This window comes from Miniopterus schreibersii (genome assembly GCF_964146895.1).
Source record: "Miniopterus schreibersii genome assembly, chromosome: 14".
Lineage (NCBI taxonomy): Eukaryota > Metazoa > Chordata > Mammalia > Chiroptera > Miniopteridae > Miniopterus > Miniopterus schreibersii.
Genome location: NC_138114.1, coordinates 11953057 through 11970102, shown reverse-complemented (window position 1 = coordinate 11970102; position 17046 = coordinate 11953057). Strand labels below are relative to the sequence as shown.

Here is a 17046-nt window from a genome sequence, read left to right as displayed (position 1 = left end):
GCGCACCGCCTCCGTCGGCGCGGCGCGTCTCGTCGCTAGGCAACGAGCGGGAACGCTGCGGCGCGAGCCAGGCCCCACGCAAACGGGAAACAAAGCGCGGGCGGGTGAGCGGAGCGCGCGGGGTGGGCAGGGGGCGCGCGCAGCACAGAGGAGGGGGCTCCAGGGTGCGGGAGCCCAGGGCGCGCGGGAGGAGGGAGGGGCGCGCGCAGCACAGAGGAGGGGGCTCCAGGGTGCGGGAGCCCGGGGCGCGCGGGAGGAGGGAGGGGCGCGCGCAGCACAGAGGAGGGGGCTCCAGGGTGCGGGAGCCCGGGGCGCGCGGGAGGAGGGAGGGGCGCGCGCAGCACAGAGGAGGGGGCTCCAGGGTGCGGGAGCCCGGGGCGCGCGGGAGGAGGGAGGGGCGCGCGCAGCACAGAGGAGGGGGCTCCAGGGTGCGGGAGCCCGGGGCGCGCGGGAGGCGGGAGGGGCGCGCGCAGCACAGAGGTGGGGGCTCCAGGGTGCGGGAGCCCAGGGCGCGCGGGAGGAGGGAGGGGCGCGCGCAGCACAGAGGAGGGGGCTCCAGGGTGCGGGAGCCCGGGGCGCGCGGGAGGAGGGAGGGGCGCGCGCAGCACAGAGGAGGGGGCTCCAGGGTGCGGGAGCCCGGGGCGCGCGGGAGGCGGGAGGGGCGCGCGCAGCACAGAGGTGGGGGCTCCAGGGTGCGGGAGCCCGGGGCGCGCGGGAGGAGGGAGGGGCGCGCGCAGCACAGAGGTGGGGGCTCCAGGGTGCGGGAGCCCAGGGCGCGCGGGAGGAGGGAGGGGGCGCGAGGGTAGCGCTGAGACTTGCGGTTTAGAGACTGCGAGGACCCGGCTGCAGGGGAGGAATGAGCGGGGCGGGCAGGCCAGCGCGCACCGGGAGAGAGAAAGGGGCAGTGGGTTCACTGGGAGGAGCCTCTAAGGGCTACCTGTCTACGAAGGGCGGGGACCCCCGGGGACCCCCCCCCTTCCCGACTCCAGACCCACTGGCCAGAGGAGACATTCGCTGCAAACTAATTGGTCGTGTATTTTCAAGACCTCGCACCTTTGCGTTTGCCGGCAACCCCCGCTTAGTTTCTTTCAGAACCAGCTCAGGTGCCCTCAGCCCCGGACGCCATTCAACCTCCACCAGACCAGAGCCATTGCGGTCTCTGGCCTAGTTTTGTGCACAACACTCAGCTAGAATTTCCCAGGTTCCGTTTGAATTCATGCGCGGGCCAGTGCTGGGCAGGAGGAGCCTCACTGAACGTTGGGTGAGGCCCTAAGTGCCAGAGTGGGCACTGACAGGTGGAAGGGAGCACCAGCTCTTGCCTGGGCTCACAAGCATCATCAGAGCCCTAGCTGATTAAGTCAAGAAATATTTACTGAGCACGCACAGTGTGCCTCGCACTGTGGATAGTGTGTGAACAAAGACAATCTCCATGCTTATTGCCCTGCTTATTCAGTGGAAGGCCATGAACAGAGGGAGGCCCAGTGTAAGCAGACCCTCCCCAGAGCTCTGGGAAACTCCGAAAAATAGCCCCCTCCCCCTTGGTGAGTGTGCCCTGAATTGGTGTGAAGTGGACTGTAAAAGACACCCCTTTGTTCCCTTCCTCTCCAAGCCTCACATTGTGGTTCCCTTATTGTGGCTCAATTGTCTTTGCAGCCAAGTCTTGGTAACTGTCAGGTCAATAATATTTCATTGAGACCATTGTTGGAAATGTGCAATTTGGAGCAGATGCTTTCTTCAGAAAGGGTTTGCCACACACACACACACAGTGTGGCAGCCACCCACAGACTGGGAGTAGAGGGACTTACTGGGAATGCAAAATCGATGATTCTCTCCTCTGGGAAAGGTAGTTCTACCGTGATGAAGGCAAAGTAGATCGGTAACTGCGAATCACCTGAAGGTCTTGTTAAACTCTAGACTAAATCTGTAGGCCTGGGGTGGGACCTGAAAATCTGCATTTTCAGTAAGCCCCCGGGTGATACAGAGCTGCTGCTCCTGGACCACCCTGGAGCAGGTATAGAAGATAGTTTATCCAGGTGCATTGGTTCAGGTAGGCCACAGATTGGCAGAAGGAGACAACTCACACCCCATTCCCTCCGTCCACCACTACCCCTGTTGGGGAAGAAGAAACTTTACCCTCAAGATACTTTCAGCTTGTCTAATAATTAAATAGACCTGAGACAGATTAACAAAAGAAAATGACCAAATTTAGTTACATACATATGTATGGGAACTGTGCACATGTGAGAAAGCCAGAGACCCCACATGCATGAGAGGTTCAAAGACAGAAAGGGCAAATGAGGCATGTATGACATTCTGAGCTAAGGATCACCTCCTCTTAGAGGAGATGTTCAGTAATTAGATGTTTTCCCTGCCCTAAGCATAGGTTAAAAAAATGTTATCTCTAATAACCTCTCATTATGGGCAAAGCCTCTAATTCAAATTCTTCTAGGTAGTTGGTGGTGTTGGTGGTGGGGAGAATCGCACCAGGTGTTAGACTGGTGAGGTCAGACCAGACCTCAGTTCAGCAACCCCGGGACTTGAGTTCTGGGTAGGAAAGAATTCAGAGTCACGACTCAAACTATAAGAGAACATTTATTTAAAAAATCATGGAGGTGGAAGATATGAGTGTCTGGAAGAAATGGGTTCAAGAAACAAGTTACAGAGCCAAAAGAAGGGCCCTTGGAGCTTGGAAGTGAGGAAGGTAATGCCTGGGGGAGTGTCGTTAGTTAGTGCATCTGGTCTTGAGGTCATCAGTGGCATGGCCTGGCTTGTCTGGTTTTGCTGCTTTTCTGGGCCTGGAGCTGAAATACAACTAAGGCCTAGATGTTATCTCTAGGGAGGAAAGGTCAGGGGGTCCAAACTGCATGACCAACATATGCTAGGGGAGGAATGGTCACCCTGGGGATGAGGTTCCCCCTACAGTTGTCCAATGCTAGGCACCTGGGGCTTTCCACCCTTGTGGCCCCTCATCCTTGCTCTACTCATGTCTGTCTGTCTACCACGGGGGCAGGGGGGCACAGAAGTTTCTCTTGAGCCCAAAAGGTCTTGGTTGTCTTTAGCTCAAAATCACCTGCATATTACAGAGGTACATCTTGGGGCAACTCATTCTGAATACCCCAACTTAGTGGCTTGAAACACACATTTATTCTTTTACAGTTTTTTAAGTCAGAAATTCAAAATGAGTCTTACAGGGCTAAAACCAAAGTGTTGGCAGGGCTGGTTCGTCTGGAGTCTCTAGAGGAGAATCCATTTCCTTGCCTTTTCCTGCTTCTAGAGGCTGCCCACATTCCTTGGCTCATGGTCCTGAATCACATCACCTTTTCTCCCTCTACTTCCATCATCACATTTCCTTTGTCTGACCTTACCGTATTCCTCTTATAAATACCCTGTGATTACATTGTGCCTACCTGGATAGTCCAAATAATCTCCCCAAATAAAAATCCTTAATTTAATCATATCTGCATAGCCTTTGCCATAGAAGGTAACATATTTCATAGATTTTAGGTATTAGGACTTGGACAACTTTGGGAGCCATTATTCAACCCTACCACATTGTGTATTTCCTAAGAACAAGAACATTTTCTTACTCATATTTTGATTACCAAAACCAGGAAATTTCACCTTGATGCAGTTCTGTTATATAATCTACAATTCACATTCAGTTTACCCAATTTTCCTAACAATGTCCTTTATAGAAATTTTTTTCTAGTCCAGATACAACCCAGGATCATATAGTTATTGTTATGCCTGTTTAGGCTCCTTTGATCCAGAATAGTTCCTCATCTTTTGTTTGCCTTTTATGACCTTGACATTTTTAAGAGTTCACGTTAGTTGTAGACTGTCTCTCAGTTTGGCTTTGTTTGGTGTTTCCTCAGTCAGGTTTGAGTTTTGCATCTGGGGCAGGAATCCACCGAAATGTATGCTGTCCCACTTAGAAGTGTATTATGTAAGGAGACAAAAAATAGGATATTTATATTATTTAGTCGCAGCCCCTTCAAGCTGGTTCCTGTGTCCCCAACCATTTTATTTTTCAACATTTTCTTTCTGGGACAACAAAATGTTCCAGGCTAATGGGACTTTTCCTGCTTTGACCTTGGAATTAGCCATTTCTCCAAGGAGAAATTCCTAATTCCTTTTAGGTGGTGACAGCCATTTAAAGACAAGTTCTGTATGCTCAGTGTGGCTCATTGCTGCCAAGGTGGTTTTGCTTCTAGGCCTTTGCAGTGGGAAGAGCTATGAAATATGTTTTTTTCTATATTCACATCTATGCATCTACCTATCTTTCCTTCCTTAACTGAAAAAATGCCTCCAGAAAATGTTAAGACTGGATCTAAGCCTTTATTAGTCATTTTATTATTGACTCTCTTGGAGTTAAAATATGTAAGCTTCAGGAATACGGAGTTGGTCAGGAATAGGCCAGATGCTAGACCATGTCATATCACAATTGTCCACTGTAAGAGCTAATATTTATTAAACACTTATGTGTGCCAGGCTTAGTGCTTTATATGGATTTATGATCTTCAATCCTTATAATTATGAGGCATATTCTTTGTTATTCTGTTTTACAGATGAGCAAACCAAGGCTCACAGAGACTGGTGACTTGCTGAAGACCACGACACAGTGAATAAATGGCAGAAGCAGGACTAGAGCTTGGTCTGTGTGACCCTGGAGTCTGCGCTCCAGTACCACTCCTAACTGTGGTCTAACTTGGGCTATACTGCCTGCAGCTCTTGAAATCTGATTAATAGTGAATCCAGGGGCATCAACTCAACCTAAAGTAGTTTCTTGCTTGAAAAATAGAGAGTGGAATATTGTGTTAAGTGCTGGCAGAGCCCCTTACCAGCCATAGCTACAATGCCTGGCATTTCTTCCCTCTTCTCTTCCCAGGGCTTCTCAGTGGTCCCTTGTGAAATAAATAAGCCTGGCTTATTGATGTCATAGATGGCTGTTGTTTCTAACCTCACAATAGCACAGCTTTCTGGGTGCTCAGAGCCCCTGTGGGGACCCATGCCTGCTTAGTTATTTCCTCTCCACTCAAGGGTAGAAATATGTGGGTAAGTAGAGAGGCCTTAGCCACCCTTAACCACCAATCTACCAAGCTCTTGTCATGCCTGAACACCCCCAGGACCTATTGTCTGACCTAGGAGAGCTTTAGAAAAAAGTCCATTTGAATGTAAGAGCTATTGGCATGTATGTATTTATTGATTCTGTAGTTGAAAGGGGGCCACATGCTAACCTGAGAAGCTCAGGGGAGGCCTACGTAGTGGCCTTGCAAACTCAAAGACCTAAAGTAACCACAAAGAACGGTCTGAAATTAAAATTTTTTAAACTAAAAGCAGTTTATGGTGGGTAGTCATGTCCTAGGCTTGCACCTTCCCTGACAAAGGTCAATCTTTACCTTAACTGAGCCTGTCTATTATCTTTTTGCATCTATGATAACATATCTTTGGAATGTCAAAGTAATTTTCCTTTTTCTGGACCCCTCAAAGCACAGACACCTCTCTGCTGAGACCACAACTCCGCTCGTTGTTACTGAGTTAATTGTTGACTGTTAACTATCCTGCACCCACCTAGGGAAAAGATGTGTATGTCTGTCATTTTACTGTTCATCCAATCCCACAGGTGTCCCCACTTTGCTTTCTCTCACCTCTCTAATCTATCACGAATGGATTTCATGTAACCCGCTTCTGCTCTTTTGATTGTAATGTATAAAATCAGGTACAAAACTGCCATTCCCTGGAGCATTATCTCAATCCACTGAGATTTTGCTTCTTGGCAATTATAGACAGTTTGGCTCAAATAAACTCACAAAAAATTCTCTATAGGTTTGAATGTTTCTTATGTTGACAATTCTTTGGGGAAGGACGGGATCCAGAAACATTTCATATTTACCCTGAAATGAATCCTAATTGGTTAGAATGTGTCAATTTTAAAAATCAAATTAGAGTTGTAAAATAGTGTGCCTCTTTTGATGTGTCCCAAGCCCACAGGATGGAAACTGAATACCTGAAGAGGTGCCTTGGAAATTGCCTTGCTCAGGCACTGGCAGAGGTGGTGAAGGTTCGGCCCAGCGACCCCACAGAGTACCTGGCTCACTGGCTTCATCATTACAGGAAAGTCACTCAAGCAAAAGAAGAGGTGTGTATGTGCCCTGGGTCAGCTTGGGGAGGGCTCTGCAGCTTTCTCAGGGTAATCTCAAATCCAAGGCAGAATTCTGGAGCTGGCCTCGGGAGGTTTTTCGGTTTATTCAGCTTGTGAGGGTGGCTTAGGCCCAGATGTCCTAGAAGCACAGGGAGTCTGGGGGGCTGAAGAAGGACTCCGACTTCTAGAAGCGATGGAGTTGGTGGCTTTGGAGCTATTAGCAGGCTAACGCTCATTCCAGGAGCACACTCTGGAGGCCTGAGGGCCTGAGGCGAATCCCAGGGAGAGGGGGCCCTTCCTCCAGGCTTCCCCCGCCTGACCTGATCTACCTCTGTCACCTTACCCCAGGGTTGGCAGGAGAAGACCCAGCTGAAGGAGGAGTACGGCAATAGCCTGAAGGAAGCCCACATGACAGAAATGCTGAAGCAGGAGGAGTGTCACATTCAACAGGAGCATGAGAAGTGTTAGCAGGTGGGGAGGAGGAACCCCGCGCTGGGCACACATCCCTGGGCGGCCGCGGGGCGAAGCACGTGGAGGCTCCCCTTAGCCCACGCTGCCCTCCGTGGGTATATGTTTATGTGTAAACCAACCTTACAGTCTTTGTCAAAGAGATCATTGGCAATGACAAAAGAAAATGTTTAAAGGCAATTTCATTTTAGATTTCAGGAACTACATTAGATGTTACTGGTTTAAAAAAAATCAGATTTAAAAAAAATCTAATGTCACGAAACAAATATATATATATATATATTTTAAATATATCTTTATTAATTTCAGAGAGAGGAAAGGAGAGGGAGAGAGAGAGATAGAAACATCAATGATGAGAGAGGCATTGATCGAGCCCGCAACCTGGTCATGTGCCCTGAGCGGGAATCGAACCCTGATCGCCTGGATCCCAGGTCGACGCTCAACTGCTGAGCCACACCTGGCAGGGCAACAAATATATTTTTATACAAGATCCTTTGAGCCCTTTTCAAAAAGTATTCAATATTTCTCAGAAACCAAAGATGGTTATTATTATATACTTAAGGTATAATATTTTACTTATTCTATACTATTTACTTAAATATCTTGTTTATTGTATGCTATTTATTTATGTATCAAGCCACAGATGCCACCTCTTTGGTGCTGTAATAATGGTCATAAATTAATAACTTGGAATAGTTAGAAATAACTAAGTATTCATTCATCTGACAAGCATATCTTGCATCTCCATAATTTTTCCCACAATCTTCTGAAAAATATGTCATTCTGTGTTTTCTACAGAGTACATGATACCCAGATAGGAAATTGACTTATTGGGCTTGATATCTGACATCTTCATAACTCTCACTGCATCCGGTGTCCTTTAATGCAGTCTTATACAATTAACTAGCTTTTGCTGGTTTCCAAAGTCCGCTTTGATGAAAACATGAAAGTATTAAGCTTATTTACATTTATACAAATATGGCTAGCTTTCCTCATAAACAATTAATAGGTTTTTAAAAAGTCTGGGTGTTTCATAAATGAATCAAAACAAAGATGGTTTTATATTATTGTTAAACAGTAGTCTCAGTGAGCCCTTCCACCAGAATAGTCTTAGACCAGTTGTTGGGAGATGTTAAAGGTGAGATTATGAGGCAAAAGTTTTCACCGCCTTGCTGCTCACTCAAATCCTTGTCTAACTACAGGCTTCATTGTTCATAGAAAGACTCTCCAAACCCACCCCAGTTTTATAGTGTCTTTATTGAAAAAAAACTTTGCTCACATCAGTATTTTGAATTGTCCCTTTGTGCTGCACTCGAAGGGTTTTACGCCCTGTAATAACATTCCTCAGCAAGATTTAGATGAGTCCAAGTGTGAGACAAAGGCAATTGCAAGGGAAGATGGGAAATGAGAGCCAGCATGATGCCTGGACTATGAGCAAGTTTTCAGTTTTAGGAAAGAGTTCATATGCAAGTTGTAGTTATGGAAATTGATTCCCTCTGTTAGAAGGAAATAAAGAGAACCCAATGGTCATCTAAAACAAAGCTGAATTTATTGCTTACCTGGCCAGGGAGAGCCAGGCCATTCAAGTGCGGGTTACTCTGCTAGTATAAATTGAAAGAGCTAGGTAAAGGGCAAAGAGGTGGGGACCCATCAAGTAAGACAAGATTCTAAGTTCTGGTTTCTTGGTGACTAGAGCTGAGTTGCAAACTATTCCTTGCTATTGATCGCTTTCAGATTTTGTGCTGTAAAACCTGCTCTTAAACAGGCCCGGGATGGATTGCATAAGATTTCAGCATGCTAGCTGATTTAGCTGATTGGCCATCCGCACATACTCAAAGCTTTGCAAGATTTTCCTTAACACCTTGCTGACCAGCTCTTTTAAGCCAGAACTCATCCATGTGGCTGGCTACTTTGGTCAGCAAGCAAGGTGTTTAAAATTACTTAAATTAATGTAAGTGCAGACACAAGTTATCTCATGACGGGTCAGCAACGTTCGGACATAGAAACACATGTATACTCGTGACTGGTCAGCAATGTATGTTAATATCTTAAAACCATCATTGCTTGCATATATCTTAGAAAGCCCTTGAGTACTCCAGATTGACTACTACTGGTCCAGTGGATATGTCAAAAGAGGAATAGAAACAGACAGAGCACTATGTGTGGCAGAGATCATATCCCATTATAGCAATCAAGAAGAGATTCACAGAGGAGGTGGCATTTGAGTGAGACCTAGAAGAGAGCTGGCAAAAGTTGCCCTTGTGTTGGTTTCTCTTCATTAAGCAAAAGCAGCTTTGCGTGAGTAAACCATAATTCTATTTCTAAGTCTGAAAGCAATCCTTTTGTTAATAAAGATATGAGCCATACAGATGTTTTTGAAATACATTTTTATAAATCAATACACATACGTGCCGCATAGACTCATAGCACTTTGAAGTTAGAAGGGTCTTAGAGATCATGTGGGTAAGTACTTCACGGACCTCTCTGCACTGTTCCACAGGGTCCGTTGCAGAATGGACCTCTGGGCAATAGAGAGCTGGAGGTGGCCAGTAGGGTTAAGCTCCAAGGATTCCTACCTCAGCCAGGGACTGAAATTACATGGATATTAGACTGTTTGTTATTGTCTCATAGGCCAGTGAGACTGTTCATTTTTTTCAATCATTTTCCTTCTGTGCGTCAATTTGGATGATTTCTTCTGCGATGTCCAACATCCTATTTAGGGATTCAGTAAATCTTTTCATTTTGGATATTGTATTTTTCAATTCTAGGATTTCTACCTGGTTCCTCTCTATAATTCTCTGATGATATATACTTTATCTTTTCACTCACTAAGTTTATTTTTCCCCTTTAAATTTTTGAAAATATTTGTAATAGCTGTTGTAAGTCCTTATTGGCTAATTTCTCATCTTTATTATCTCGGGGTCTGTTTATTGAATTCTTTTTCTCTGTATTGCAGTCCACATTGTCTTACTTCTTCCCATGTGTAATAATTATTATTTGTATGCTGGACATTGTAGGTGATACTTTGTGGGAGTCTAGGTTGTGTTTCCTTTTAAAAGGGGTTAATTTTGTTCTGGCAGGCAGTTAAATTATTGCTGAATTATCTTGAGCCTATCAGATTTTTGTTTTATGCTTTGCTAGAGCAATCTGTTTCCATTTTGTTCTTAGTGACTTTTTGCTTTTTTGTTTTCTGTTTAGCCACTGGCATCTGTAGCTAGTTCCACAAAGGAGACCATATTCATGCAGGAGAACACAGAGCCCCATGAAAAGGAGGCCTTGAAGCAGGAATGCCTGCCAGGTGCTTCTAGTACGATTCCGGGAAGGGTGCCTCAACAGGTTCCTCCTCCTGACCCATCTGGCGAGACTGACTGGAATGCCAAAATTCCACAAGAGATAAATTACTAGGCTTTTCAGCTTCACGTACTCCCAAAACACATCTTGGCTCCAAATCTCCTTCTTAGGTTATCAGAAGGTAGATAATCCTAATGATGCTTCTCTCAAAGCTGCAAGCCGAGAAAATAGCCATCTGGAAGAGCTCTTACCTAACAATGATACTATGTGGATTAGACCAATATTTGAGGGGCTGTGGGAGGAGGTGTCTGCAGGGACTGCCAGGCCAGCTCCTATTGTGATAGCCACGAAAATTCCTTAATCATGTGAAAATTTGAACTAGTTACGGGATAAAATAATCTCATAATAAGGATTTAAAGTAAGTAACTGAACTGATGAGATGTTTGCCTCTCGTGTGATCATTTGTTTGGAGATGAGTGAAAACACAGCTGTCTCATGTGTTCATGTGTTCACTTTACTAAACTTTGCCCTCAGGCCCCACAGAGTGTTACACATGTCCTGGAGTGTACCTGTGTCACTAACAACACGTGCTTTGAAACAGTTGCAGTGTCAATAAAACTCAAAGGTTTGAACACTTTAAAAATTATTTTATATCTATACTCATTCGAATATTATGTATATGCTGATGACTTCAGATTTATATCTTTAATCAAGATTTTCTTGAACTTGACTGCCTGCTTGACATCTACTTAGATGACCAATGGGCATCTCAGAACTTTTCCAAATGGAATCCCTGATATTCCCCCTGAATCCATATGTCTTCCTTCTTCTATTTGCTCAGGTCAAAACTCTTGGCTCCATTTTTCACTCTGCTCTTTTTTTGGTCACCCTACCTTTGGCCTGTTGGCTTTCCATTTAAAATAAAACCAGAACTCACCCACTTGAACACCCGAGCCACAATTATCTTTTGCCTAGATTATTACTATAGCCTGTTAGCTGGTCTCCCTTTTCCTGCCCTTGACCTTCTCTGGTCTGTCCCCATCACTGAAGCCAGGGTGATCTTAGTAAAACATAAGTGAGACCCTGTCTAATGAGTGGCTCCATGCCTCAGCCACAGAAGCATTCAGGCCCTTCCTATGCCCCGCCAGGCTCTAAGATCTGCCTCCCGCGTCTTCGCTCTCGTTCTGCTCTGCCCGCCTCAGGGGCCCTGTTCCCGCCCGGCTCCACCTCAGAATCTGCCTTCTTCTTGCTTTCTCTTGTCTCTGCCCTGAATTCTCCAGCCCACCCGCACCCCGCCATGTCTGCAGGTCCTCTTTCCTTCAGGTCTTTCTAAAAAGTCGCCTTTTCTTATTTATTTCTGTATTTATGTGTTATTTATGAAACACCATACTGCAGCATGTAGGCTCTAACGGCAGTTTCATGCAGTAAAATTACATGCGTCTCTCCAGTGTGCCATATTTTTATAAATTGGAAAGATTTTCCTCAGCCACTACATAAAAGGAAGCGTGGTCTTGGTAGTTCTGAAGTAAATTTCTAAGGCCAAGAAAGGGGCTCTTCTCAAAACCTTAGCAGGATTTGTGCATTCACCCTGGGGAAATGGCCTTTTTCCTTTATCAGAGGTGCCTTTTCAATGAGGCCTTTCCTGGAGATCATACATATATAACACATCCTATCTGTGCTTCATAAATACAGATGTCTGTAAATAGATATAGATAGATAGATATCCTATCTATACTTCCTATATACTATATACATCTTATCTGAACTTCCTATATATACATATACATCCTGTTTGGATTTCCACATACATTTAATATCCTCTTCCCTGTCGGTCTCCTTCAGTAGAACATGAGCTCCATGAAGACAGGGATTTTATCTGTTTATTTTTGTATCCCCAGCACCTACAACAGTGCCAGCACACAAGAGGTGCCCAATAAATATCTGTCACATAAGTGAATAAATGAGTTGAACTTATCCAAGGGGTGGAAACTCACACCAAAAGTGAAAATGGCAAGCTAGCCATTTTTGATGGGCACAAGAATTAGCTTGCAATTCCAGACCCCCGAGCCCTTCCTCTAGCCTAGGGTTGGCTACATAATATGTGAGGCTCAGTGCAAAGTGAACCTGGAGTCCAAATATATAAAGAAGCCTGGCCAGCATGGCTCAGTGGTTGAGCATCGACCTATAATCCAGGAGATTGTGGTTCGATTCCCAGTCAGAGCACATGCCTGGGTTGCGGGTTCGATCCCCAGTAGGGGGCGTGCAGGAGGCAGCCGATCAATGACTCTCTCATCGATGTTTCTATCTCTCTCTCCCTCTCTCTTTGTCTCTCTGAAATCAATAAAGACATATTTTCAAAGAAACCCCAAATATATAAAGAACTCATACAATTCAACAATAATACAACAAAAAATAATCCAATTAAAAAATGGGCAGAGGATCTGAATAGACACTTTTCCCAAGAAGACATACAAATGGCCAACAGATATATGAAAAGATGCTCAACTTCACTAGCTATGAGGAAAATGCAAATCAAAACCACAATGAGATACCATCTCACACCCATTAGAGTTGCTATTATCAACAAGACAAGAAATAAGTGTTGGAGAGGTTGTGAAGGAACCCTCATAAACTGCTGGTGGGAATGTAAACTGGTACAGACTATGAAAAACAGTATGGAAGCTCCTCAAAATATTAAAAAGAGAGCTACCTTATGACCCAGCAATCCCTCTTCTGGGTATATACCTGAAAAATTTGAAAACATTTATTTGTAAAGATATATGTACCCCTATGTTCATTGCAGCATTATTTGCGGGGGCCAAGACATGGAAACAATCTAAGTGACCTTTGATGGGTGACTGGATAAAGAAGATGCGCTACATGTATACTATGGAACACTACTCAGCCATAAAAAAGATGAAATACTGCCATTTGTGACAACATGGATGGATCTTAAGAGTATCATGCTAAGCGAAATAAGTCAGACAGAAAAGGACAGGAACCACATGATTTCACTCACATGTAGGATATAAAACAGGAAGCAACAAACTAACAAAGCAAAACAAAAACACCTAATCACACAGACGAAAGTATGGTGATTCTAGAGGGCCAGGGGCATTGGGGGAGGTAAAAGAGTGTAAAGGGGGTCAAGCATATGATGAGGGAAGGAGACTTGCCTTTGGGTGGTGAACACACAATGCCATATACAGAAGCGTTCAAGGTGAACAGGACGGGCTTCCAGGCCGGTGTGACCATGGCTTGAGAGAGCTAGGAAAGGAGACTAGCCTGGGGTCTGTGTTGTTCAGGAGTGAGCCCAGGTAGAAGTTCCCATGCGCGGGAGGTGGCTTGCATGGTTGGGACACCTGAGCTTATCGCCTGGCCCAGATGTGGGGCATGGGGGGAGGGGGGCGAGTTGAAGCCTAAAAGCTGTCAGCTGTGAAGCATAAGAAATAAATAAATAACAAAGAGATAAATGGAGCCAGACTTCCTTCAAGAAGGTAAAGTAGGAAGCTGTGAGCGCTGTGATCCTGTCTTTCAGTAAAGCGCCCCAGGCCTGCGCTGAGGCCATCAACACTAATTTGCCCCTGGCGCTCCCAAATGCAAATGGGAGCAGCCAGAGGGGCCCCGAGCAGCTAAAAAGGCCAGCGGATCCCAAAGCCTCGCCCAGAAGCCAAGGGAGGAGTCCAGGACGGTTGTCCTCTACCTGGAGCCCTTATGTCTTGGACCTCACGCCCTGCCTGAAGTAAGTTGTAACCTTTGTCTTCTTTAAAGGATTCCATACTATTGGTTCAGTATCTGCTTATACTGAGGCCTGTGGTAATTTAATCTATTGCTACTAACATACTTTATACTGTTTCCAGAGTTGGTTTTGTTGTTGTTTTATTACTAAAATGTTACGGTGAACTTTGTTGTACATGTATCTTAGTAAATCTCTGCTGATCTATGGATTGCTAAATTAAAAGATACAGTTGACCCTTTAGTAACAGGGTTTAGGGGTTCTGACCCTCCACGAAGTCGAAAATCCACCTATAAATAACTTCTGACTCCCCTAAAACTTAACTACTAATAGCCTACTGTTGACCAGAAGCCTTATCGGTAATGTAAACAGTCGATTAACGCATATTTTGTATGTCATATGTATTATATACTGTACTCTTAAAACAAGCTGGAGAAAAGAAAATGTTATTAAGAAAATCATAAGAAAGAGAAAATACTTTATAGTATTTATTGAAAAAAGTCCAAGTATAAGCGGACCCACGCAGTTCAAACCCATGTCGTTCAAGGGTCAACTGTATTTGCATTTTGGGAGGCAAGAGACATGCACAGACATTTCACTGAAAAGTATGTACACATGACAGCCATATGAACATACACTCAACATCATTAGCCGTTAGGGAAATGCAAGTTAAAATCACAGTGACACATCACTTCATGCCTTTCAGAATGGCTACAGTTAAAAGGTAGTGACACCCCAGCCAGGTGGCTCAGTTGGTTGGAGAGTCACCTTGTGTGCCAAAAAGGGGGTGGGTTTCATTCCCTGTCAGGGCACATTCCTAAGTTGTGAGTTTGATCCCCAGTCAGGGTGCAAGAGGGAGGCAACCAATTGATGTTTCTCTCACATCGATGTTTCTTTCTCTAAAATCAATAAACATATCCTCAGGTGAGGATTAAAAATAAAATAAAATAATAAAATTAAAATATAAAATAAAATAAAATAAATAAAATAAAATAATAAAATAAAATAAAATAATAAAATAAAATGGAGCAATAACACCAAATGCTGGTGAGGATGGGGGGAACCGGATAACTCAGGCTCAGCAGGTGAGAAGGTGAAATGACACAGTTACTTCAAAAACAGTTTGGCAGTTTCTCATAAACGTGCAACTACCGTATGACCCAGCAATTGTTCCCTTGGGCATTTATCCCAGAAAAATTAAAACTTATGTTCACACATAAATCTGTATGTAAATGTTTATAAAAAGCTTTATTCAGAATAGGCAGATGCAGGAAATAACCCAGACATTCTTCCGCGGGTGGAGAGTTAAACTGGTACACCCGTATCCTGCAATACTCAGCTGTATGAGGAAAGAGCTACTGACACATGAGCAAGCTGGATGATCTGAAGGAAATTATGCTGAGTGAAAAATCGAATCCCAAAAGGTCACATACTGTATGATTCCTCTTATATAACATTCTCGAAATGATAAAATTACAGAAATGGAGACCAGTGATTGCCAAGGTTAGGGACAGGGGCTGGGGAAGGCGGGAAATGGGTGTGGAGATGGAACTGTTTCATATACTTATTGCGGTGGTGGGAACATGAAACTTCACATTTGAAAAACATTGCTTGGAATTAAATACACACACACACACACAAGTATAACTGGGGACACCTGAATCAGACCGGCCCAGGACAGACCATGTCATGACTGGTTACCACGCTGTCTGTCACCAGCTTTCCCGAGGCCCAGGCTTGCCCACCAACTGAAAATGGCCAAGTAAAACGACCAGGTCCCTCTTCCCTCCCCGGGCAGTGCTGCCCCCTTCTGACGGACACATTCTTTCCAAAGGGAGCTGGATGCCTGCACTCAGGGTACAGTCTTCTCCCCTCTCTCTTTAACAACACATTATGTAGCTCACCTCTACCCAAGCTTCCTTTGCTCTTACTGAGCAACTGAGGCTAAACTTCTACTCATCTTCTCCCAGTTCTGTGGTTGGCAGCTCTCTTCACCTGCCCGTCTGCCCACTAAGGGCAGCTGCGACGGGCAGGAGCAGTAAGGGATTCAGCGCTGAGCATATGGAGATGTTCAGTGGCCACAGCAGGAGGCCAGTGCAGGGAGAGGTGGTGGCAGAAACAAAGGCGGTGAAAGGCCGGAGGACAGCATGTGCAAAGGCCCGGAGGCAGGAGTGAGCACTCACTGGGGCATAAGCAGGGTGTGTGTGGAGGAGCTGCCGGCAAGGCTCGGGGTGCGGGGAAAAGGCTGGATCTGAGTCAGGCTGGGGAGTAGGAACCCACAGTGAGGGAGGGAGAAGTCTGGAAGAAATTCAGCTTTTATTTGTTTAGCAGGAAATTAAGGGGCTGAGTAAATTTTTCCTATAATAATGCCTGCTTCAGAAGTGACTTTAATACCAGGACCATTCCCAAAGAGCTGGAATCTAGGATAGAGCACGCCTTCCCCAAAGCTTGTGTGCTCGTCACAGGTCTATACACTTCTAAAGGGAATGTGGAAATTTCCACTTACCACTCAAGTTTATTCCCCCACATGTGTTTAAAGAAAGAAACAGACATGGTTTGAAAAGCATTTTCTCAGTTGTCGGTGATAATATTTGACTTATGTTGGGTGTTCAATGTGTGCCAGGCACTATGCTAAGCGCTTAACTGCATGATCACCTTTAACCCTCACAACACTCTAATCATCCCCGCGTACGGAAGAGGGAACATCCAAGGTTCAGGGGGCGCGGCTGCCTGGGTGACCCCCGGGAGGCGCGCTGGGCCTCCGCCGGGAGCACACGCGCTTGGCCGCGGGCATTGCTGCCTTTGCTTTCTGATGAAGGACCTCGCACTCCCTGCCCATCGACGTTTTGGTCCAAGCCAGTTCCAGTCTTTTTCTTACCTCTTAGATGAAATGAAATCTTCAAAGAGCTTTCACATGATCGTTTCCAGAAACATTGAAGCTCACTCTCATGCATATTTTATTTTCTTGATTACCAGCCCCAATCAGCTGAGGCTCTAAGCATCTACAATACCGAACAGGATGCTTCAAAAATTCATGTCAGGTCTTTTAAAGACACGATTATAACCATATAAGTGATCAAGTCCATAGAGTCAAGTTCTTCCCAGTGACAGAGTAATATCTTCCAGTAAAAACATTCTTTTGAATAATTATTACTGAGTGATATCATTCTCATCATCACTATGAAGATTGTAAATATTTTTTTCAAAAGGTTGAATAATAGCCTATGGAGAAATAAATCGCCTTTTCCTATCTTTAGAAAGGGAATAAGAAGAATGACTTTTGGGAAACAGCTACAAAAGCTGTGATATCACAACCAGATATTTTCAGGAAAGGAAAATAAAATGGTACATCAACTAAAAATGTAGCTATAAGAAGATGCTTGTCAGCAAAGAAAAACCAGTGAGTGAT

The 17046-nt window shown here is 44.9% G+C and overlaps 1 protein-coding gene across 1 annotated transcript; it reads left to right on the top strand.

Annotated features, from left to right (window-relative positions):
- The first annotated feature begins 26 nt into the window (after nt 1–26).
- Nucleotides 27–10497, top strand: DYDC2 (DPY30 domain containing 2). The gene is given in 6 exon segments (XM_081157803.1): nt 27–104; nt 4569–4654; nt 5985–6139; nt 6491–6607; nt 6611–6613; nt 9809–10497. Coding segments are annotated over 5 exon segments (507 nt in total). The 5' UTR covers nt 27–104; nt 4569–4629; the 3' UTR covers nt 10016–10497.
- Nucleotides 10498–17046: the final 6549 nt, after the last annotated feature.